Here is a 25,313-nt window from a genome sequence, read left to right on the forward strand (position 1 = left end):
TTTCCAATCACTAAAATTGGGAGTTTCTTGAGGGCCAAGTCATGTTTTATTTCTTTGTGTCTTCCATTCTGAGCATATCAAACGAAAGAATACTTGAGGACAATGTTGCCTGCTGGGAGGAAAGTGAGATGAAGAGCCAGAAAAGAAAGCCAAAGCTGGCATCAATGGTATTTCAAAAAAGGATTGAAGGAAGTGAGCAGAACACAAATAATAATATTTTGGTAAGACACCCGCAGTAAAAGCTGCCAAGAACAGCTGTGGTTGGACAAGACTCAGCATAGCACCCAGGACTACAATGATCCACAACTGCTTACCAAGGATGGTATTTGTTTAGTTTGGCGTCTGATTTCCAGATTAAGATGTATCATAAGGTGACCATATCCATATGTTCTTTCAAACATCAGGGAAATAAAGTAAGAAAAGCAAGGTTACTATTTGATGGTCATTGCTCTCTTAAAGTATAAGTTTGAAGAGAAGCAAACTAGAAAAAGACCCACTAAAGAATTGATCATTACATATATTATACTACATATAATATATAATCATATATAATACAATATAATTATATAATATATAATCATCATATATATAAATCATTACATATTCCCTGGTAGCTTAGCTGGTAAAGAATCCACCTGCAATGCAGGAGACCCTGTTCAATTCCTGGGTTGGAAAGATCCACTGGAGAAGGGATGGGCTACCCATTCCAGTACTCCTGGGCTTCCCTTGTGGCTCAGCAGGTAAAGAATCCACCTGCAATGCAGGAGACCTGGGTTCAATCCCTGGGTTGGGAAAATCTGCTGGAGAAGGGAACAGCTAACCACTCCAACACTCTGGTCTAGAGAATTCCATGGACTATATGGTCCAGGGGGTCGCAAAGAGTCAGACATGACTGAGCGACTTTCACATATCTATTTACATATACATCACATACACATATGAAAGAGAAGATAAAATTAAGGGATGGTAAACAAAGCTTGAGGCCACTTAATCCATAGGTAATATTGACATTTTGTTGTAGGGAAGGAATTATAATGTAATATCTTTCAGATAAACTCCTTCCATGAAAATATGTGAGCATCCACTGAATGAAAAGGTACCTTACAGATACCAAATGTAAGAAGGTATCAGCCACAGAACTTCCCTGGCAGTCCAGTGGTTAAGACTCTGGCCTGCCAGTGCAGGAGAACAGGTTTGCTCTCCTGTCTGGGAACTAAGATCCTACATGCAATACTGTATGACCAAAATAAATAAATAATTTTTAAAAAGATATCATCCACCACATTTATGGGCTACCAATACTACCCACTATGAGCTTACATTACAACATATAATGGAAAATCAGTCACAATTTATCAAGAGTGGGCTTGCAGTATTTTGCAAATTTGATGGTAATATTTAAGTAAAACCTTTTTCTGCTTTATTAACCTTATAAACAATTCTTAAACAAAATAAACATTTATGTAGAGTTGATCTGAATAGAGCACTCATTTGAAATGACAGAGGCATCTAGGAGATACTAAGAAGTCCTGAACTGTCTTCCTTATCAATCCCACTGGACTTGTCCTCATTGCCTAATAAATCATATTGGAGTATCTAGAACAATGGTTTTTCAATGTTTTCAAACTGAGGCTCCCTTTTAATATCAAAATTACCATCCCCCACATTAACTTTTAATTGGGAAATACACATAAAAAAGCCACTTTGGACTTGTAATTATTTTAAGTGAATATGTTTTATTTAACTACAACAGCATCTACATAGATTTCCAAAACAGAAAAGAAAATTTAAAATATTTATTCACTTTACAATGTTCCATTTTTTTTTTCCTTTTCTGTTTTTGAACAGTAGATGACCAGATATCTTAGATATTTTTAGAATGTTTATATCGTTATAAGTTCTGTCTGGATCAAATTGATCATAAAGAAAAACTAAAAAATTTAAGAGCTTATAAGCTTTATCCAACAACATTTATAGAAAACCACATAATAAGTAATTATTAATTACAAAGTTGCTTTAATTCTGCTTTAAAAATTTTGCAATTAAATATTTTTGCTTAGGTAATATATGAAATCTCTAAAAATACAGGAGAAAAAGGCTGCATGTCTTTTGAGTGCCCACTTCAGATATATGCACTTCATCTGAGAATTTTTGATTTCCAAATCTTGCTATTAATAAGCTTCTATTCCTTCAATGAGAGTAGCAGGTTTGTCTTATTAATAATCAAATGAATGATTTCACTAGTATGCTTGAAAAAACTCTTTAAAATATTTTTACTCAGAACTTCTACGTCCTTCTGACTTAGGTGACTGTATAAGCAGTTCAGTACCTTTATCAGATTGAGCAAGTAAGGGAACAGCACAGGTGGAAATTACGTATAGCAGGATATTTGACAGTAAACCAACTGTGGATACAAGAATTTCTGAGCCTCTAACGCTTCTCTTTTTGATACTGCTTTACATTGTGTGTGTATAACTTTTATAACTGATTTTGAAAAGACATGTTCTCACAATATTTCTTGATTTTGCTAGCAGCTACCAGGTACACTCTCTGGATTGGGAAGATCCCCTAGAGAAGGGCATAGCAACCCACTCCAGTAATCTTGTCTGGAGAATCCTGTGGACAGAGGAGCCTGGCAGGCTACAATCTATAGGGTTGCACAGAGTCAGACACTACCGAAGCAACTTAGTACACACACTTGAGGTACTATATGGGGGGAAATGACACGTGACCCCACTCACCAAGAAGGACTGTTTGCTCCCTAAGCTCACTCGTAACGTAATAAAATAGTCTGCGGAAGCAAAAAGAGTCAATGTGATTCCACAGCTGCTATCTTTAGCGTGTGTGAATCTGACTCTAAAAGGAGTTGGTTGTTTAGTCGCTCAGTCATGTCCGATTCTTTTACCACCCATGGGCTGTAGATGGCCAAGCTCTTCTGTCTGTGGGATTCCCCAGGCAAGAATACTAGAATACGTAGCCATTTCTTTCTCCAGGGAATCTTCCCAACCCAGGGATTGAAACTGCATCTCCTGCATTGGCAGGTGGATTCTTTACCACTGAGCCATTAGGTAAGTAGGTAAAAAAAAAAAAAAAAACAACCTGCAATTTTTTTTATTTCACAACTCAGTAAGTGGAAGATGAAGACACAGAAGAGGACACTCACATTCTCTTAGAAACAATATTAGGTACAATTATAAATTAGGAGAGATTTGGCTTTAGTGCTCTTGTGGATTTCATTGTAGCTCTTCTATAATTCAGACATACAGCGCCACTACTGGGGCCCCATGCACCTTCCATTAGAAACCAAGTCATTCACTACCTTGGCTGTGATTGACAACTTCATGACTTTAAAGCCCTGATTTTAACCATCCCCAAAGAAATAATGCAAAGGGTGGGTTTAAATGCAAAGGAATGTGTTCCTAACATGTTATAGCACTTTTGAACAGCCTCCCAAAGTTACCCCACATAAATAACAACATTCATAAGGGTAATCCAGCATAATCCTGCTATATAATTCTTTTTCCAAATTCTACTACCTTACCAAATCTTTCTTTAAGTCAAACCCAAGTTTGGTTCTCCTAATAAACCCTTTATAATTAACCTCAGAGCATTTAGCAACCCTGTGAAGGCTATTATTTCCAGCACTCCATAATCCTTCCACATATATAATTTTCTCTGTTTGGGCCTGTAGAGAGGGGGGAAAAGGTGACTGGATAGCAAAGATGTCTTAATGCTGGCTTCACAATTATATGAAACGGTGTAATTTGTGTAAATGTCAATTTGTTTAGTTCTTGGTTCATACTGTCTTTCTGCTAAATAACAAAGGTACCTAACTTTGTGAATTTCAGAGTCCAATTAAATGACAGTACTGTTTGGGTGTTAGTAAATATTCGCTAACGTTGATGACAATGAGTGCTACGTTAATCAGATAACACACTTCAATTTCCAAGAGAGGGAAAAAGACTCTGCTAGTTTTTCAAGCATCTACTTAAAGACAGCACAGCAAATGACCTGCCACCACTGTGTTAAAAAGTCACAGATGGAATATTTTTGTTGGTACAATCTGTGTACAAAGATCATTGAGCACCAAACAGTTTGAACTGTGTTTTTCTGTTGCTGTGGCACATTTTCATGTATTTGTCCTCTACCTCATTTCTGCAGAATTGGAGAATAGACAGTATAGCTATCTGATCAGAATTGGGGCTAGCCTGTGTCAACGGAGGAGAAGGAAGCTGAGGCAGTGGTTAGTCTGGAATTGTGCCTGATATTCACACTTGAATTGTAACTGAGCTAACTGACCACAAATCGGACAAAAGCTCATGGCATAAAAAGACTGGAAATGGTTGAGAAACATAAGAGAAAAGTTGGTATTTTTAAAAATATTTAAGTATCTATAAATTATCACCCAAATTATTTTTTCATTTTATTGTAATGAGTGCTGTTCCCCCACCAATTCTTAACAATTTTAAGAATTTGTAATGAGTCAATACTTATGATAATTAACAAAATGCCATTTTATCAGTTAAGAAACACTAAAATTTTATACTCAGGGCATTCAAAAAAATAAAGGAAAATTGTAGAAAAAGTTTAAGGTGCACAAAAACTGGTGGGTTTAACCACAATCATAGAGCTAAATCCAATAGTTAATAACTGGCTCTCCACAAAAATGCATTTATTTATATAAAGAATGCATAGACCCACTATTTACAAATAATATAAATATTTTTTATTATAATTCCATTTAATCAGTTGATTCTCACAGAGTTGATTATTAATTGAGTTTTGCCTAAGTTTTGCATCCATCACCAACTTCTGGCTGCAAATGATAGATGAGTGTAGCTAAGATATGAATACTGGTTGACATTTTCATTTAAGAAAATGGGTAAGAGGGTTTCCCAGATGGTCCTAGTGGTAAAGGATCCACCTGCCAATTCAGGAGACATAAGAGATGTGGGTTTGATCCCTAGGTCAGGGAAGATCCCTGGAGTAGGAAATGGCAACTTGCTTCAGTATTCTTGCCTAGAAAATTCCCTGGACAGAGGAGCCTAGCAGGCTACAGTCCACACAGCTGCAGAGAGTCAGACATGACTGAGCAACTGAGCACACACACACATGGGTCAAAGGAAAATGAAATAGCAAAAACATGCTGAAACGTCATTCATCCGTCAATGACATGAAGGACTTCTCTGCTAAGTAGGATAAAATTTCTGAAGACCAGAAGAATATTTATTCAGCTTCTTGTGTTATGCACACTGTAAAAGCTACAGAAATGATTTAATTTGCATTATTCACATTTTTCCATTGCTTTTCTATTGTACAATCTATAAAATAATAAATTGATAGCTCTGATGTGAGGGTTTTTGTCAATTTCTGTGGAGGAAATAATCCCACCGGGGCTGGTAAATTAACACAATTTTATATCAATATAATATTTATGGGAATAACTCAAAGTATACAATAAATATACAAGCAAAAGAGCTCTTATGATAACCATCAAAATAGAGTCAAACAATATTTTTAGAATTTCACTGTTCTGATGACTATGATGTCATTTTTAAGATCATTTAAAAATTAAAATGGAGTAGTTATAGTTCAGGCATCCAAAATGAAACCAGGTTACCATTGTAGATGTGGTTTCAGACACCTTTCTTCATCACTAAGAACTTGAATTTTCTCTAGAACATATCAAACTCAAGGAAAACTCAAGCCACTTCAGACCCCAACCAATCCTTGCTTAACAAATACTCTTACTTCTTACTAGCTTCAATCCTAATTATTGAAAACAATTTATGTAACCTTGCAGTTTTTTGCTTTCATCAGCCTCCACCATTTTGTAGTCAGGGAAACACGATTTCAAGTGCTTCTTAAATCTGTCGTCTCCCAGGTTTTATCTTAACAAACCCCAAATAAATGCTTCTTTACTTCAATCAGGTCTCAGTTTCTGAAATTTTGGTTTAGAGTTACAACCAATATTTTCAGCCATATGTCCTCAAACCTTTGGAAAAATGAATGAAGGTCATGTAGTACTCTGACACACACTCTTTTAAACATGCATAGTTCTATTATTCAAGAATTCTAAGGTAATTGATTTTGCTACTATATATAAAGCATAATTCTGAAAATTGGAGAACTAATTGAGTACCAAGAATAACCACAAAAATAAAGTAAAATCTTTGCATATGGCTAATATGCATTTAATACTTTAGCAAGCATTTTGTGGTTTTGTAAATATTACACAGACAATATAAAGGTAATCTTTATCAAAAGCAAATATATATATGTATATTATAAATGTTTTTACATTTTAGGCAATACAAATAAAAGCTGTACAATGAAGTTTTTTGGATTAAGATTGTATTTAGAAAATTAGATGATTTCATTTCATATTTAGAAAATTAAATCACACCCACATAGTTTTCTGCAAAGATTAAAATCATGCCTAGATTAACAACTGTAAATGAGAGGAGAAAAAGTTTCATTGAGTAGATCATTTGATGCTTCCATAGAAAGGTTCCTCTGTCCTTGGGATTCTCCAGGCAAGAATACTGGAGTGCGTTGCCATTTCCTCCTCTAGGAGATCTTCCCAACCCAGGGATCGAACCTGTGTCTCTTGTGTCTCCTGCATTGGCAGGCAGATTCTTCACCACTGAGCCATGGGGGGAAGCCATAGAAAAGTAAATGTGCATGGTTAAAAATTCAGGTGCTAGAATGAAGTGACCAGGGTTTGAATGTGGTCCTGCCCTTACTAACAATAGGACCCAGGAATTCACTAACCTCTGAATTCCAGTTCCTTCATGTGCAAAATTAGGATTAAAAGTAATTGCTGTTAAGTGTATTAATGCATGAAAAGTATAGCAGTAAATATAATTTTTAAAAAAATCTCACATTTCTTTTACACCATTTGAAAGGAAACCCACCTTCTAGTGAGTTTGAAACAGATTTTGTCTCTTAATTGGAAACTTTAAGAGATGCTAACTAGAACACCAGAAATTTTTTTTTCTTTTTTAAAAAGTTTACTTATTTTTTAATTGAAGGATAATTGCTTTATAGTATTGTGTTGGCTTCTACCAAACATCAACATGAATCAGGCATAGGTTTACCCATGTCCCCTCTTACTTGAACAGCAATTGTTTTTTTAATGCATATTTTTATTTATTACTTGTTTACTGTCTGTGCTGTGGGCCTGGGCCAAGCACAGGCCTCCACCCTGCGATGCTTTTCCTGCTTGTTGACCCTTTTTCCTTTCTGGATCCCATATTCTGAGTACGTAAGTATACATTTTCAGTGCAATCGACTACATTATCTTCTTTCTCGCTCCCTTCCTCCTCTCTCCTTCCCTGACTTTTAAACCTCAAGTTACTATCTATTTCTTCTAGTACACTGACCTTGATATATGTTATAGAAAACTTTCCAGAAACACCTGTGCCAACACTGTACTTCTCCATGCTGTTATATACACACTTAACTGATGTTCTGATAGTGCCTAGAATTCAGGAGAATAAGTCCACAAGACATCGAACACCTGCTGTGACTCTTTCCCATAAATCCTGTGGTGGAGTGCACTCATAAAAGCTCTCACGGTTCCATTAAGATGGTCAAAGAGAGAACTCTGTAAATGGCTGATGCTAATGAGCCCATAGATATTTTTAAAGCCTGATGTGGTCAATCAAAGGGGAGGCAGCTGCCAAGACACCTCTTCTCTGCAGCTCTGAAGCACTTCCTGCAGGGAAGTGGGCCTGGCTGGTGGTGCCACAATGCCCAGCCTTACATCTCAGCCATTAACAATGTCAGCAACTCTTCCCTGCTCCTTTTACTCTAAGAAAATACAACTCAGAAAAAAAATTAAGGGGTTCAGCTTCAAAAATCTTAAGAGGACAAAACTCTGATTATCTGTCTTGCATTTTAAACACAAAGAAAACAATAAGCCAATACACCTTATTTACTTTGAGCCCAATCAAATTTGCACCTCTCATTTGAAATGGAATCTATATGCTATTTGATTAATTAGCAGTAGACTGTATATTTTCTGAATTGGATGCCGACAGAAGTCTGAGAAGTGATGCTAGAATGAGAAAGATTGTTAATGCTGTTTTCAACAATAATTATGGGAAACAATATGATCTAATAATACAAAAGTACAGGATCCAGAGTCACACTGACCTAAAGACCAAAAGCTGGCCTCATTACATATTAGCTTTGTGATTTTGGGCAACTACTTAAAATCAGCATCATATACTTCATAGGTTATGCCAATTAAGTAAAATAACACGTATAAAATATAAGTGAAGTCCCCAGTACAGATGTTTAATAAAAGCGCAATAAATGCCAGTTATTACTGCTATAAGAATGGAGTAAACTCTGGAAATTCTTACTTCCGTATCTGTTGTATTGAATCTCATGATGTTCCCTAAATATTGTTCCACTGCCTAGATCACGAGTGTCAAACAGGTAGGTAGTAAACTGAACTCGGCCTCAAGAAGAATTTCAGTGGAATAGATTTGCTGCTATTATTGTTACCATTAAATCTAAAGTCTTTTGGGGAGGTATACTCTAGATCTACCACTCCTTCACGTCATACACTGGGCTCCTTTCTCACAGTCCTACGACTTGCCTGGATCTGAAAATTTATTTGGATTTGCATTTCTGATCTAATTTTTTTCAGACTTATATCCCACTCTACCAAAAACACAACTGTCATATGTCTCTTTCCTCTTGAAAGCTATTCTCTGCTCATGTAGTTTTCCAGAATAAGTATTAATAAAATTTGTGTTGTCTCTCATTAGAGCCATCATTACAATAACAGCTAACACTTCCTGGGAATTTAATAAAAATCAAGTACAATGAAAGCATTTTGCCTGTATTCACTCATGTAAGCCACCGTTAAACTTCCAATGTAGATATATTTTTTTACTAGTATTTATAGATGAGGAAGGATTCTCAGTGGCTCAGAGGTAAAGAAACTGCCTGCCAATACAGGAGACATGGGAGATGCAGATTCGATCCCTGGGTCAGAAAGATAGATCCCCTTGGAGAATGAAAGTACTACTTGAGTATTCCTGCCCAGAGAATCCCATGAACAGAGGAACCTGGCAAACTACAGTCCATGGGGTCTCAAAGAATCAGACATGACAGAGACTGAGCGTGCACGCATGCATAGATAAGAAAATCACCAGCCCAGGTTGGATGCATGAGACAAGTGCTCGGGCCTGGTGCACCGGGAAGACCCAGAGGGATGGGATGGGGAGGGAGGCGGGAGGGGGCTCCGGATGGGGAATACATGTAAATCCATGGCTGATTCATGTCAATGTATGGCAAAAATCACTACAATATTGTAAAGTAATTAGCTTCTAACTAATAAAAATAAATGAAAAAAAAGAAAAGAAAATCAAACGTTAGAGCTACTACATTACCTTCTACTGAGTAGACAATCTTTGAAGAGAATATAGGCAATTTGAGTCTAGACATTATATTTTTAACTAATAGACAGACTAGAAGGTCACTTATTGTGGATTTTAATAGTCATTTCAAAGGAATCATCCCAAAGTGATTATATTAATGGTGGGAATTTCAGTCATGTGGTAGAAGATATTTTAGGATAGAAAAACCTCTTAAAATATACTCCCCAAATGTCTGCACATTGTGTTGACTTACCAATTTTAAAACACAATTAATACATAAATGAGACAAATTTAGATATTTAGTTTTATAAATAACGTTCCATGACATCAAATGACTATGTATTTTGTATTTTAAACACATTCCAGACAAATCATCCCTTCCAATTCTTCATTATTTTGTGGCTTTCTTTAGAAAATTTTTAGTTAGAATACTCCTTTGCGGTAACGAGATGTTCCAGAATGTTCACTTATACATTTCAGATGAAGACAGCATTGAAGATAATTTTTTAAAAGCATAAGTACATGAATATTCTATTTATTTTATAACATTTCACTGTCAATAGGACAACATACATAATTCCTTATTCCAACCATCATCACCTTTTTTTACTCCGTCCTCATTAAACTGCCTTTTTTACAGTTCTGATGTACTATGGGGTTTCCCAGGTGGCGCAGTGGTAAAGAATCCTGCCAATGCAAGAGATGCAGGTTCAGTCCCTGGGTCAGGAAATCTCCTGGAGAAGGAAATGGCAAACTGCTCCAGTATTTTTGCCTGGGAAATCCCATGGACAGAGGACCCTGGCAGGCTACAGTCCATGGGATCGCAAAGAGTCAGACACGACTAAGTGACTAAACAACAACAATAACGTACTATACTTTGAGTGCATTATTTATTTAATCAAGACATCCTAAAATGTCATCAATTAAAATAATTCATAATTTTCTGTTTGTTTGTTTTTTTTCTGGTGCAATCTATAAACTAAAAGTGCCAGATGGAATATTCTATTGGACGTGTATATAGGTACATTAATGGCACACAAACATAAACACGAAAACACTAAGATGTCCTCAAGCATGATACTATAAATAACTCAAGCTAAAAGACCATCAGAGGCATATTATATTTGGAGGGAAAATGGATTACCTGAATCTTACACAATTTAAAATACCTTGAAAATCAATCTATTTCACATTTTTTTTTCAAATAAACGAGATAATCATGGTCAGAGCTACTTCTAACAGAAGTAAAACTAGAGGATCTTCTGGCTCCTCAGTTGTGACTTGTTCAATTACAACAAACGGAAGGAATTTGCAGTAGAGTCTCATTCTCACAAATTCAACTGATGCAATCAGGAAAGCAAAATCATAGCAAACCTAAATATTTTTCTTTCACAATAGCTCTCAAACACAAACAGCCATTCACTGATAATCAAATAAAGAAACAATATTCCTTTTTAACACCATAAAGGAGACATAAAGGTTATGTGGGACTTACTGTATATAGAGTATAACAGTGTATAATGTATTTTATAAGTACAAGAAGCAAATTTCGATGAGCATTTTTCTAGATATCACTGTGCAGCCTGGAACATGACACCTGGGAAAGAGATGACTCCCTACATTTTAGGACACAGGCAATGAAGGTATGAGGTTTCAGGAAAAAATTTGATAACATCACTTGGCTATCAATGTGGACAAGAGAAAGGTGCTAAATGAATACATTAAATTTAGTTCTACCTAACGACCAAATTTGGCCTGAAAGTTTCTAGTGGGCTGCAGGGCTCTAGTGCTTTTCCTTATTCAGAATACAATGGTAAACAAAATACATATGCAATAGTAAACAAATATAAAATAGTCGCAAACTGTGGTATGTGCTATGAAAGGGAAAAAAGATGCAGAGAAAAAAATTAATGGGGATGTGGAGAGTGGGTGATTCACAGATTTTTATCCCAAGTGAAAGATACATAAAACTTGTCAAAAATTGTAAAATATTTCAAACTTACAGACGTAACATGTACTTATTACCTACATTTAATGGATGTTAGTATTTAGCATATTAACTTTAGATTGCTCCTTTTAAAATGAAAATGAGAAAGTACAGTTAAAGCACCCACCATCCAGTCTTACATCCTTCCTTTCTAGAGGTACCAATTTTCACATCCTTTTTTATCATCCCTTCCTATGTATATTTTTTGTTTCATAAAATAGATTGTATTTCTGTGTGTTTTAATGATGTAAGTACTGTCTTGCAACTTGTAATTTTCACTGGTATATATATATATATACATAAATCTGACTATTCAGTTCAATCTATTATCTATTTTGTCATTATATGAACAAAGCACAGCTTATCCAACCCTATACTGATGGGCGCATGCATGCATGCGTGCCTGCTCAGTCGTATCCGACTCTTTGCAACCCCATGGACTGTAGCCCACCAGGCTCCTCTGTCCATGGGATTCTCCAGGCAAGAATACTGGAGTGGGTGCCATTTCCTTCTTCAGGGGTTTTTCCAACCCAGGGATTGAACCTGCCTTGCTTGTGTCTCCTGCCCCAGCAGGCAGATTCTTTACCACTGAGCCGCCTGGGAAGCCCCATATTGAGGGACAGTTAACGGTTAACTTTTCGCTACCGGGTTTCCTAGGTGTCACGCTCACAGTGCATCTGACACTTACAGTACATTCTGAAAACTCCTGCTTCAATATATGCTTGTCAATAAAGGATATTGTCAAACTTTAAAATTTTGTCATGTTGATAGTATGTCATGTGTGAAACAGTGTCTTCTTTCAACTTTAATTTCCCTAATGACTAACCACAAAATTGAACATCTATTCATAATTGTATTAGCGTTTTTCTGTGTATTATATATTTATATTCTATGTCTATTTTTTATTGGATTGGCTTTTATTTTTATAAGAGTTCCTTTCATATTGAAATAGTAATTCCTTGTCAGTTAATGAATTACAAATTTTTTTTTCCTGTCTGTGCCCATTGTTTCACCTTTTTAATTGCATATTTGGTCATTAAAACAAGCTTAATATATGCAAACATATCATATTTCCTTATGCTTTGTGTTACTTGCATCATACCTGAAATAAAGATATTCTACATTTTTCTACAAGTTTTATAGTGTTTAATTTTTTTTTACATTTAGGTATTTAATTCATTGGGAATTTATTTTCATGTATGTTATGAGGCAGGGATCTAATTTTATATTTTTCAGTGTGACTAGCTAGTTGTTCAAAGAATATTCACTAGAACAGTCTCTGCTTTTCCATCTCATTTGCAATGTCTCCTCGGATGTAAATTAAGTTGCCATTTAAATGTTGGTCTGTTTCTAAGCTCTCCATTTGTTCCATGTGCAGTCCCATGTTCTTTAACTACTATAACATTTTCAGTACTGAGATATGTTAGAGTAAGCACATCCTCCCCTTTCCTTATTCTTTTTCAAAATTTTACTGCGTCATTTTTTAAGTCCTTGACCTTTCACTGAAATTTTAGGATAAATGGTACCTACATATTTTAATGTATTATGTAAAATTTTAATTAAATAAAAATATACATAGTAGCATACTTTTAAATCTCATTTCGTCTAGCTCTTTTTTTTTTTCTTTTTTTGCTAGGTTATTGGAAAGCAACTCCAAGATAGTATCATTTTTCCTGTAAAAACTTGCATATATATCACTAAAAGAGGAAGACTTTGGATCAGCAGGCTCTGGATGGGATGATCAGAGACAGCTACCTCAAAGAGCAGATATTTAAGCTGGAACCTCAAATATCAACAGTCAGTTATTGGAAGACTCTTCCAAGAAGGATCTTAGAGGAAGAAAGTTTGTTACATTCAAATAACTGAGTCAAGATCAGTATGGCTGCAGTGTGGAGATGGAGGGAAGGCAGGAGAGGAGTGGGAAAGGAGAGCAAAGTCTCAGTCAGTCATAGATTTTTGGAGGCTGAGGTAATGAGTACAACTGAAAGCAACCAAAGGACTCAAATAGGAAAGAGATGTGATCCAATACACTCCTGCATGGAGAAGAGGCTGATCTTCCTGCAGAGAGGAAGCTCGGAGCAGCGGGCAGGCTCCTGCGGCAGTACAGAGGAGAGATGCAAGTTGTCTGCACTGGGGGTACAACACTTACGGGGATCGGTGGACAGATTTGAGACCTATTATATAACATGTGACTATAGTCACATGGGGAAAGACAATAAGACCAAAACAGAATTTTTAAAGAAAATCTTAGGGCTGAAATAAACAACTCAATATAGTAAGTCATCATTTATTAAGGCTACTTGTGAGGTCCTGATTCTAAATTTAAACCAAACGGAAAAACACTAAGTGAACTGTACTTACATATGTTAGTGGTATGAGTTGGTAATACCGCTTTTTCCCTAGCTGTTTCAAAGAATGGTGAAGGTGAAAGCATCTTGGATTCTCTCAAGTGTGTTCTATTGCTACTACCTAAATAGCTGCACAGCATCCAATTAAATAGTGATGTTTCTGCCTGGGAAAGCTGTATACAAGCAGATGAAACCAGAAAGGTGCATGGACATGCTGGGAATACATAATTACAGAGGGAACCTATTTAAAACCCAGTTCACCATTACACATATTCGGATATAATAACCGATAAATCAGGACCCTGATATATCACAGTGACACCCATCCAAATCATAAATTACAGAGTTAGCCTGAAAATTGGTATTTATTTCCACTAATGTCCATGTCATTATGAAGTCCTACAACAAATGCATATTTTTTTCTTTATGTGATTTATTTGTACTAAAAAAGAAAACTCTTTACAAAGCAAGTGCTATTTATCAAGTATTTATTAGCAATTGAACCAGCACCAGTCTTAGTGCTGAGAATATATGTTTAAGCTCTATAAATCTCCAAAAAGATAAGGTGTACACACAAATAACAATGGTGTAAAACAGAATGCAATAATTTAGAGAAGGGCTGAGGAGCTATTAGACTGTAAGTTTCTACAGAACTGGATGGTGTCTCCTTTACTTTTGTATTTCCAGCTCCTAGTACTAGCGCTATGGCAAACAGTAAGTACTTAATAAGTGTTCATTCACCCACTTACACTAATATTTATTAAGAGGTTACTAGATACAAGACATACAAAGACCTAGCTCCTGCCTTTGCTGAGCTTACACTCATTCCTTTGAAACTCATTTTGAATGCCCTGCTTAAAGACAGAAAGAAGGACATGCAGAAAAGGAAAATAGGAAAGTAGGCTTCATGATGATGAGAAGGCAAGGTAATCTGTTCAATATGAGGTCAGAACTGGAGGGACTTGATGAGTCTGGTTAAGGACTCTGCTTTGAGATGGAAGAGAAAACAATCCCAGGCACCTTAGGAGAAGGCCATGTGGCAATAATGGGCAGCCAAGATGAAAACACCCAGTTTCATCATTTTCTCCAAAACTTCTTAAAGTGTTCAGCTGTTTTGAATGAAAAGGAAATATGGGGTAAAGGATATGGGAGGAAAACGGTTAAGACTCCAGGCCTCACTGTACTCTCCACAAAAAAAGCCGTAACAATAGAGTGAATTTATATTCACTTTATAGGGTGCTGTGGAAAGATATGTAAAGATAATAAGTGGGTATTATGTTGGGGAAAGGGCTTCCCAGCTAGTGCTAGTGGTAAAAAGCCCACCTGCCAATGCAGGAGACATAAGAGATGTGGGTTCCATCCCTGGGTCAGGAAGATCCCCTGGAGAAGAGCATGGCAGACCATACCAGTATTCCTGCCTGTAGAATCCCATAGACAGGGAAGCCTGGCGGGCTATAGTCCTTGGGGATCACAAAGAGTTGGACATGACTGAAACGATGTAGCATGCACCCGCACGATGGGGAAAACAAGAGTATGAGATAAAAATATGGGTGGAGGGAGAAATGGGGTGGAAGGAGGGGTGTGATCTGAGTTTAGAGCACTGAGATTTGATATTTCAATGATAGGGCTGTACTGGTTTGTAAAACTATCATGGGTAAAGCTGCGGACACAAGCAGCTATGAGGAGTGGAGATAAATGATATGAACGGAATAGAAGACTCCAGAATAGAGGTGGTCAAGGAAACAAGAGGCTAATGGTTCAATGAGCTATCACATGGCTAGTCACATCATGGTTTGGTGGGAAATACTGGGATGGTAAGAAGATAGAAAACCATTGCCAAAGTGTTTGAATGTTGTGAAATACCAGGAGATTCAGGCAAAGAAGATGAGTAGAATAAGAGACTTGGTAAAGTTTTCATAGAGAAAAAACATTTGATGTGAGCCTTGTAGCAGGTACAGAACTTCATAGTCAGAGACTGAGAAGCAGAGGAGAAGAACTTTCAGCCTGAGGGATGGGGAAAGTAAGGTCAGAGGAGGCAGCAAAGGTTGACTATTTCTGATTCATTGCATTGGATTTCCCAGATCTCTCAGGCAAAATAATCTGAAAATAATTCCACTGTATATCAGTCAAAGTCTTTTATAATACATTCAAATGAGTATTAAATATTTTCCAAATGGACCACTAACTCATATCTATTTCCTTCACTCATAATCGTCAAACTACTTAAATCCCATATTTCCACTAAACACTTAATGACTTAACTGGCGCATGGCTAGTGTCCAGATAGGGACATGACGTACTATGTAAATCTGCAACTGGTTCCAGATCTGATCTCACAATGCCAGGCTAACTGGTTCTTTTCTAGCACAAGCAGATGCAGGGAGTCAGGGTCTGGGAAGGTCTTAATATAACAGCTTATCAGAGGTCCCTTGACCTATGTTGCTTATCTTTTCCTACTTGGTTTCTGCTCTAACTTAAGACCAATTTTGATCCTTGTTCTTAGAACCATATTATCACAAGGTAGAAAGAAGCTTATGAGGGTCACATGGTGCTAACTCCTGCTCAAAGACTTCCCTAAAACTTCGATGTTCACTTTCTGCCTTAAAGCACCTCCATTGTTTGAAAAATCATTGATTCAGGGATTGATTGCTATGTTTGTTTTTGCTATAGCAAGTTCTCAAGTTATTATCACAATGCTGAGTAGACATGACCTGTCGCTGTAATCTGAGCTGTATTTACCACATGTAGTCTATCATTTTGACATGTCTAAAAGCACCTACCACAGAGACTTAACATGAGATACACGATATTTGTCAAAACTGAATCTAAATGTTCAATGCACTTTAACTGCTTGGTAAAGAGAATAGATATGTTTTGGTCATACTTCCACCACAAAGTTTCACATCAAGATCTGATTTCCATTGATTTTTTTATCTCTAACCCCACTATAAAATGTGCAGTCAGTAGGAGCGAAATGAGATTGGAGGAAAACTGTGACTTAGGTGCATGTGGCAGCATATTCACGCCCTATGTATTCAGCGAGAAAACTGAGGGAAGTAAGCAAGGAAGGAGGGAGGGTGGGAGAGAAACACAGATTATAATCTCAGCCATTGGATAAATTAATAATATATCTCTGAATGTTAACTTCTACTTGTATAAAATGGGTACAATAATGGCTCCTAATCAAACAATGATTTTAGGCTACCCAATGAATTCAAGAATGTGGAAATGTACATTAGAAACTCTTATCCTATATAAGACATCCACTACCAGACTTCACGTGCAATTTAGAATACCTATCATTTTGCCTTTTGCTATTTCCACTTCTTAAATATTATATGTTTATTTGTAGAAACACTATGTTTCAGGAAAAATATGTGTTCCTTGGGGGAGGATGCTTCATCAAACAGCTTCTCATTACTTGTGTGAAGTGCCAAGAACCTTGAGAAGTTAGGAAAAAAATCACACCGGCTTCTCTGTAGCTCTCTTTGTGACAGAGCTCAAGTACAGGCTGACTGGCTACAGAGCCACAGGGATTTGGTGAAACAAAGCGTTCCACAGCAATACAGAATCCAGCTGCTTCTATCTCAAGGGAAGTACAAGATATGACCTTGGTTGATCGCTGGTGAGTATGCTAGCTGCCTAGCAAAACTCAAAAGTCCAAGGAAAAAAGCATAGTCTTTTTACTGATTTACATTTCGAAGCTTTTAATATCATAATGTGATGTGCTACATAATCGAATACGCTTTCAGAAAGCATGGAATGGATGGAATTTTCTACTACCATAGATGCTGAATTGTACCACATGATTTTTATCAATTCCTATGTTTGTAATGATAACAAAATGTTATGTTACACAATATGTTAGTGCTTATAAAGCACTGGGTGTACTTGACATTTTAAATCTGAAAGACGAGTTCACAATGAGTGAGATTTAAATAACCATATCTTAAAAGATGTGTGAAGCTAAATTTGGTTTCCTAATACCACACAAATTTGATAGCAATCAAAAATCTTTCTTTACGGTAATTGCTTTTATTTTGAAAGTAGAAAAATATATTAAAGGAATAAGATTCATCAATAATAATACGTATTTCTAAAAATGACTTCAGATCAGTACATACTTTAATCTAGCTAAAAAAATAAATAAAACATTTTACAAAAATTTATTCCTCTACTTGGGGCTAGCAAATGATTTGAAATACATTTCAAGAAACAAGAAATCTTTTTAACTACTCTCACATGGGTTAACATGTTCAGATCTTTCATACAGCAAATATTAATATTCTAGGGGGAATTTTTGTTTTTTGATGTTTTGCCTTTTTTTCTCCCACTTTTTCTCCTTCCTCATAATGTTAATATGGTGAACTAAACAGACTATTACATCAAAAGGGCACTTTTTATTAAATCAATCATTTAACTGTCTTTAAAAGTCATGAAAAATCTCTGCCAGATTTCATTTAATACAAAGTTAAATTTTCAAGTTTGAAAACTAACCATTGCCAGCTACCACTGACAATAAATGATGAGTTGAAAATTTCAGTAACTTCTTGGGCATCACAAAATATGTCTATTTTATTCAACAGGAAAAATAACATCTGTTGGACATAACTCATAAAAAGTCTTTACTAGCTAACTGAAGCATTGCATGATTTAGCTGATCATGCCATTTGCTTACATAAACACAATCTAAACTACAGTTATTTCAGTTTAAATTTAAACCATTTTTTGTGAGATATATAAATATTAACTGAAATAAAAATCAACAAATATGAAATTAATCTATCATTCTAATACTTCAAAAAACCAAGCCGCTTTCAGTTTTTAGAGTAACTTATGATACAAAGACATTCCCTGACAGTGTAGGTAAAATTGTGTGTTCTCCTTTTCTTAACACTACCTCATGTCTTCATGCTGCGCTGTGCTAAGCTGCTTCAGTCCTGTCCGATTTTCTGCCACCCTGTGGACTGCTGCCCGCCAGGCTCCTCTGTCCGTCAGACCCTCCAGGCAAGAATACTGGAGTGGGTTGCCTGTGGCCTCCTCCAGGGGATCTTCCTGACCCAGGGATAGAAACTGCATCTCCTGCATGCAGGCAGACGCTTTACCCCTAGCACCACCCGGAAGCCCCATGTCTTCATAACTATCATGGAAATACATTAACTATATCAGCTACCATAACTTAACGAATCACTTCCCTACTCTTAGACACATGACCTTCCTCTTCCCTGCCCCAATCCCCATTTTTTGGCATTGTCTTCAACCATCAACATTTTCAATTATGCATTTTCCCTGTGTTTTTGATGTTTTCACCTTTAGATAAATTATCTGAAGTATAGATGTATACAGATGAATATCATTATGGCTCTTGTATTTCCAAAGTGCGTTATAAATTTCATTGCCGTCAATAGCAATATGGATGTACATACAATTTGTACCGTGACCATCACCAGCACTTTAGTACTCTACTAGTATTTTTTATTGGCGAGAGGAACACCAATTTCATGGAAATGAAATTTCCACGACTTCATACAATGAAGTCTCACTAGTATTACTTTACTCTGTGTTGTTATTACTACTGTAATGCCTCAGAATATTCGCTAATCATATTTGCTATCATGTTGATTATCTTTGAAGGTATGTATCTTAATTTATATAAAAAAGTTACATGTGTATTTTTGTATGCCATTAGACAATAACGCTTTGCCATGCTAACTGCAAATATCTTTCCAATAGAGATTATTTTACTTTGGGATTTTGGGGGGATCAGGTATGTTTAATACTTTTATATTATTAAATATTTTAAGTATTTTGCAATGTGACTTTTTTATGTTACTTCAAAGCTCAGATAACAATCCTACCAAAAGTCTAGCAAATATGCAATTTCCCCATGATATGAATTTTAAAAATCTTTGTCTACTTACTCCATCTGAAAAGTATTTTGGTATATGTTATGAGATGTGTTTCTGAATTTTTCTATTTCAAACTCTAATACCAAAACCATTTATTAAATACTTCCTCCCTCTCACATTGTTTTATAATGCTCTATTCATATAACATATGTATGTATAATATATAATTCTTATCTATACTATGTTGAGATTTTCTCTATTTTCCTAGATCTAATACAGTACCAAAAATGTTAAACTATATAATTTTCTATGATTATTTGATAGATGGAGTAGCTTTTCAAGGTTTATGGCTTCTTTTTAAAAATATCCCTTTATTCTCAGTAGCTTATTTTCCCAAATAGATTTTTATTATTCCATCACCTCTAAGAAAGTCTAGTTGAGGGTTTTATAAAGATTATACTTTTATATTCACAAATTAATATGGAAAGATTTAATAGATTTACCTTTATATCCAGAAGCATAATCTGTCTCTTCATTAATTCAAATACTTTTCTAACTCATAATAAATCACATTATAAAGATATGTCCAATATATATAATTAAAGGGAAGAATGAGATAATAGAAAAGGTGAAGACTATGGGATGGGACACATAAATATATGGAGATATATATATACATATATGTATATATACACACACATGTATATATGTATGTCTAGTCTTAAATCCTATGTGATCTTGGGCAAGATATTTAGCCTCTTTGAACCTCAGTTATTTCCTCTGTAAATTGAAGGTAGTGGTTCTTCCAGGATGGCTATAAAGGGTAGGAATAATGTATATAAAACTATTAGATCACAGCATGTACCCAGTACATGTGAGCTACAAGAATAAATTTTAATATAACATGTGCTCAATACTTGACATTTTACAAAGTTCTTTCATGTGTATTATCTCACTTGCTCTTTGATCTTCACAAAACCATCTTAGATGATAATGTTGTTGTTATTATCACTGTTAATATTAAGGCCAAACAGGTAAACATACATCTTTAAAATCAAAACACAAGCTCATTTCACACTATCATGACATTTGTAAATATATCTGAAGATCAGCCTACATCACACAATTACTTTGCCCCTGAATATTTGATGACTTTTTTGTTATAATAATTGTAGATGTCCTCTCATTCTATTTTCTATGACTTTTGCTTGCTTAAAGGAATGCTGTTGATTTTAATATATGTGTTTCATGTTCAATAGTTTTATTGAGCTCCTTATTTACTCTTAAAAATATTATTAATTCTCTTGGTTTTCTCGGTAGTCACATTACCAAAATAAATTCTACATTATGTAATGCATATTAATAAAATCAGCTACTTAACTGAAAAATAAAAAACTAAAATTAGTTATCTACCATCATATCACGATATATTAAGAGCTTCCTATTGGAAACATAAACTCAAGATTATTTAGCTAGTAATAGTTTCACTTAGCCTGTAGATTGTATTACCCTATGAAATTCTCTTGTCAGTCCTTCAAACCTCACAGTACCTTGCCTGACAGGAAGGTGTGATGCTACAGTGCAGTGGAAAAAGAAAAAGAATACACCTTTTTTATTTTGCGAGCCTTAAATATTATTCTTAAGGATAAAAGAATAAAGGGATGAATAGAAAGAGGTATAAACAGCACTCATTTGCACATTTGGGAGAGTTTTGCTGCTTTTTAATCTCTAAAGTCATGGTTGACTAAGCTCTTTCTCAGTGAACCCAGACCTTCCGCTCCCAAATACATCCTCCCCATTTTTTTTTTCTCCTAGGGTATCATTTCAACTATGACGAGGATACATTTTTTGTGCCTGGACATGTCTTTCCCCATCTACTGCCAGAGTAGGTCATTTCCTTTGAAAAGTAACAATAATAAAAACTCATTTTTCATTGAAAATGTTGGTTAACACTATCAAATAATCCACTAAATAAAGGAATCCAATGTTGCCTCAGAAATCTTCCTTAATTTTTCCTTAATCATGTCTTGCTTTTAGTTCAATTGTAAAAACAAAACAAAATCAGTAATAACAGTTAAAAAAATCACCACAATGATCCAATTATTTTCACTGTAGAACCAAACAATCAGTTTCAGTTATGGTTTCTGTACTCACGGGGAAAATGATTAGAAGTGGATGGATTGACACTGTCCCCACTGTCAGCACTTTCACTGCTGGAAACTTCATCATCGGATTCCCGCACTGAGGAGCAGGGCGAGGAGCCGTCGACTTCTTCAAACTTCCTCTTTAAAATTCCGCTCATCGCTGCAGTGCTGTCACATGTACCTGTAACAGGAACGGGAGCAGCGGAGCATTGAGATATTTGACCGCTGGATGTGCAGCCAAGGTCTCTGGAGTCATTTTTATATGGCTTTTTATACATGAGCTGAGTTCTCCCTTGAAAGGATCACTAAGCAGTTTTTTAAAACATATTTTCAGAAAGGAAATTAGATCAAATATGAGCATCTGACCATTTGCTTATCAAAATGTAACAATTTTTTAGACATATTTCATTTTGATGTACTACCTCTATCCCTTTTTGTTGGCAAGTTGAGAAAATCCACTTAAAGTATGTAAAATCCTGTAACAAAGAAAAATGTTAATGTTCCCCAAAGTCCTCAACGATTACTGGGAGGAACACAGATAAGTATGCACAAACTTTATACCCAAGTTTTAAATTGCAAGAAACCCAATTAGCTGAGCACAATGAAGCATATGCAATCAGGTCTAAATTTTAGGTAGTTTCCACTTAACGATTACAATAAAGTGAAACTTTTCCACATGATACCTGGTTGCTGAATCTGTTGCCACAGTTTCAGAAACCTCCTAAGGATATTTACCAGGGATATAGCACTAATTGGGTGGGAAGAGTGAAGAGTGGGAAGTGGAGGTGGTTTCTCCTAAATTCTTTCTCTAGGCTGAATGATGTGTCTCCTCTCCTTGAGCTGCCCTTTCTCCATCTTCATCATTTACCTTGACATATGCACAAAGGTATAAACTTTCTGCCCATGTAAAAATATTTCAGGAATAACTTATCTATAAATTAGCACAGATATAGGTAGATGGTCTAACACTGCTAAATTAAAATCACTGCAGATGGTGATTGCAGCTATGAAATTAAAAGACATTTACTCCTCAGAAGGAAAGTTATGAACAATCTAGATAGCATATTAAAAAGCAGAGACATTACTTTGCCAACAAAGGTCTGTCTAGTCAAGGCTATGGTTTTTCCAGTGGTCATGTATGGATGTGAGAGTTGGACTGTGAAGAAAGCTGAGCACCGAAAAACTGATGCTTTTGAACTGTGGTGTTGGAGAAGACTCTTGAGAGTCCCTTGGACTGCAAGGAGATCCAACCAGTCCATCCTAAAGGAGATCAGTCCTGGGTGTTCATTGGAAGGACTGATGTTGAAGCTGAAACTCCAATACTTTGGCCACCTCATGTGAAGAGTTGACTCATTGGAAAAGACCCTGATGCTGGGAGGGATTGGGGGCAGGAAGAGAAGGGGACGACAGAGGATGAGATGGTTGGATGGTATCACCGACTTGATGGACATGAATTTGAGTAAACTCCTGGAGTTGGTGATGGACAGGGAGGCCTGGCAACCTGCAGTCCATGGGGTCGCAAAGAGTCGGACACGACTGAGCGACTGAACTGAACTGAACTGAAGCTGAAGGTATTATTAGGTTGATTCCATTCATTCTATCTTCCATCTTGTATGTCAGCTGATTTTTAACTTCCATTTGAGTTCTTTGTTACATTTTCTAGGTACTGGCTTCAGAAATCACTGTAATTACCCCCTTCTCTATGCAGATCACACAGCGCACAGCCTGACCAGATCCCCTGAGCTGGGCCGGCTTTTCAAATTCTATTTGGATTAGCAGCATCAGAACCACCTAAGGGGGAAATCTTAGAAATGTAAACTCTAAAGCTTCATTCCAGATCTACTGAATCAGAAACTCTCTCGGAGATTAGGGCCTAGGACACTGCTCTATGAAGCCCTCCAGGTGATTCTGACACATACTCAAATTGAGGGCCATTTGCCTAATTTCTAGTCTGTTCTGCAGTAGCTCCTTCCTTGGGCTTTTCCTTCCTTGAGTGTGGCCACACACCAGCCGCAGGGAGTTATCTGACCCAGCACTCAATTCCTAATCAAAATCTTCTTTTGCGTCCATCACTGCTGTGACTTCTAGTAAAGCTAAGGACAGTATTAGATGTCTCTTAAGTATCATTAATTTCAATTTACTCTACTCTTCTATTCATGTGTTTACTAACCAGTAGGCATAAGCTTCACTCCTTCGGTGGAGTAAGGGGATACAAAAAGGAGTAGAATGTGTTACCTGCTCCCAAGAAGCAAGCATTCATTATGCTGGGCTGCATGGAATTGAGAATACCTCCAAATTCATGTTCTATTGCCTTGTTTTACTAATTTATGCCTTTTCATGACTTATTTTCACAATAGATAACTGATAGCAATAAGAAGATACTGCACTGTACACTCTTTTGAGAATAAAATCTCTACTCTGACTCTTCTTTTACCACTATTCAGATTGGTTTATTATTTTCTCTGTCTTAAAGAGTATGAAATGCATAAAATGTTCATGTATATCTGAGCAGGGTGGAGGGGGGGAAAAGATATTTTAAGTAAAGTTCCTGAAATAAAAGTAGGACAGGACATAAATTTGAAAATTGTTCACTTCAAACAAGATGCAAAGTAATTCATGAGGGAGAGACACCAAGACACAAAGTAATACAAGATGGAAACTCATGTTTAAAAAGTACATTTTTAAGTAAGATACTGCAATGGTAACAGTTAAAAACCATGTCCTAAGCGCCACTTAACCATCTGATCTCCCCCAACTTCCTTAAGAAAGGCAGATTTCTTGAGAATCAAAGACACCCAATTGGCCCAAAGGAAACTATATTCCAGCATGGCAAAATGTGGTACTTGGCACTCTTCTCTTCCTTTCTCACTTCCTCAAAGCATGAGAGGGGAAATTTTTGGAGGGATGATAAGGGAATTCAAAAATCTCTTTTCCCATTGTTGTTACATTTGTACTGGCAAGACCTGAAGCAGTGGAGTTGAAGGCTGACTGCAATTTCTGTCTACATCTTTGGGACTGAAAGAGCCTAAGCTCTTCCCAGGTCAAAGGAAAAAAAGGAACTGACTGCTTAGGGTAGGATTAGTATCTATGCTGAAAATTAAACATTCAGATAATCACAGATGGGTATAACTTTAACTTTGGGCTTCCTTGATGGCTCAGATGATAAAGAATCTGCCTGCAATGCAGGAGACCCATTGAAAGCAAACAGTAGTGGATGGCAGAGAATAATTAGAAGGTGGCTGTCCTAGTCCAAGTGAGAAATGGTGATACCCTTGATTAATACGTGTTTCAGGGTTCGATCCCTGAGTCGGGAAGATCTCCTGGAGAAGGGCATGGCAACCCACTCCAGTATTCTTGCCTGGTGAACTCCCTGGACTGACGAGCCTGGTGAGCTACAGTCCATGGGGTCACAAAGAGTTGGACACGGCTGGGCGACTTCCACTTTATAACTTTAACTTATACCAATGAAACAGGTTAAGTGCTAAACTGCTTGTGTAGCAACCAAGCATAACACCTGCCTAGTTTCACAGCCTTTAAAAAATCTTATGTGAGTGTAACAAGATGTTATAACAAATTATGAGGGCCAA

The 25,313-nt window shown here is 36.3% G+C and overlaps 1 protein-coding gene across 1 annotated transcript in view; it reads right to left on the reverse strand.

Moving 5' to 3' along the window:
* CSRNP3 (cysteine and serine rich nuclear protein 3) overlaps positions 1-25,313 on the reverse strand; it is a 195,778-nt gene that overhangs the window by 57,766 nt on the left and 112,699 nt on the right. The window contains exon 4 of the mRNA XM_061135230.1: positions 21,737-21,907. Coding sequence (XP_060991213.1) covers positions 21,737-21,907 — 171 coding nt within the window. The remainder of the gene's footprint in view (positions 1-21,736; positions 21,908-25,313) is intronic.

Source organism: Dama dama, chromosome 33 (assembly GCF_033118175.1).
Source record: "Dama dama isolate Ldn47 chromosome 33, ASM3311817v1, whole genome shotgun sequence".
In the NCBI taxonomy this organism is placed as follows: domain Eukaryota; kingdom Metazoa; phylum Chordata; class Mammalia; order Artiodactyla; family Cervidae; genus Dama; species Dama dama.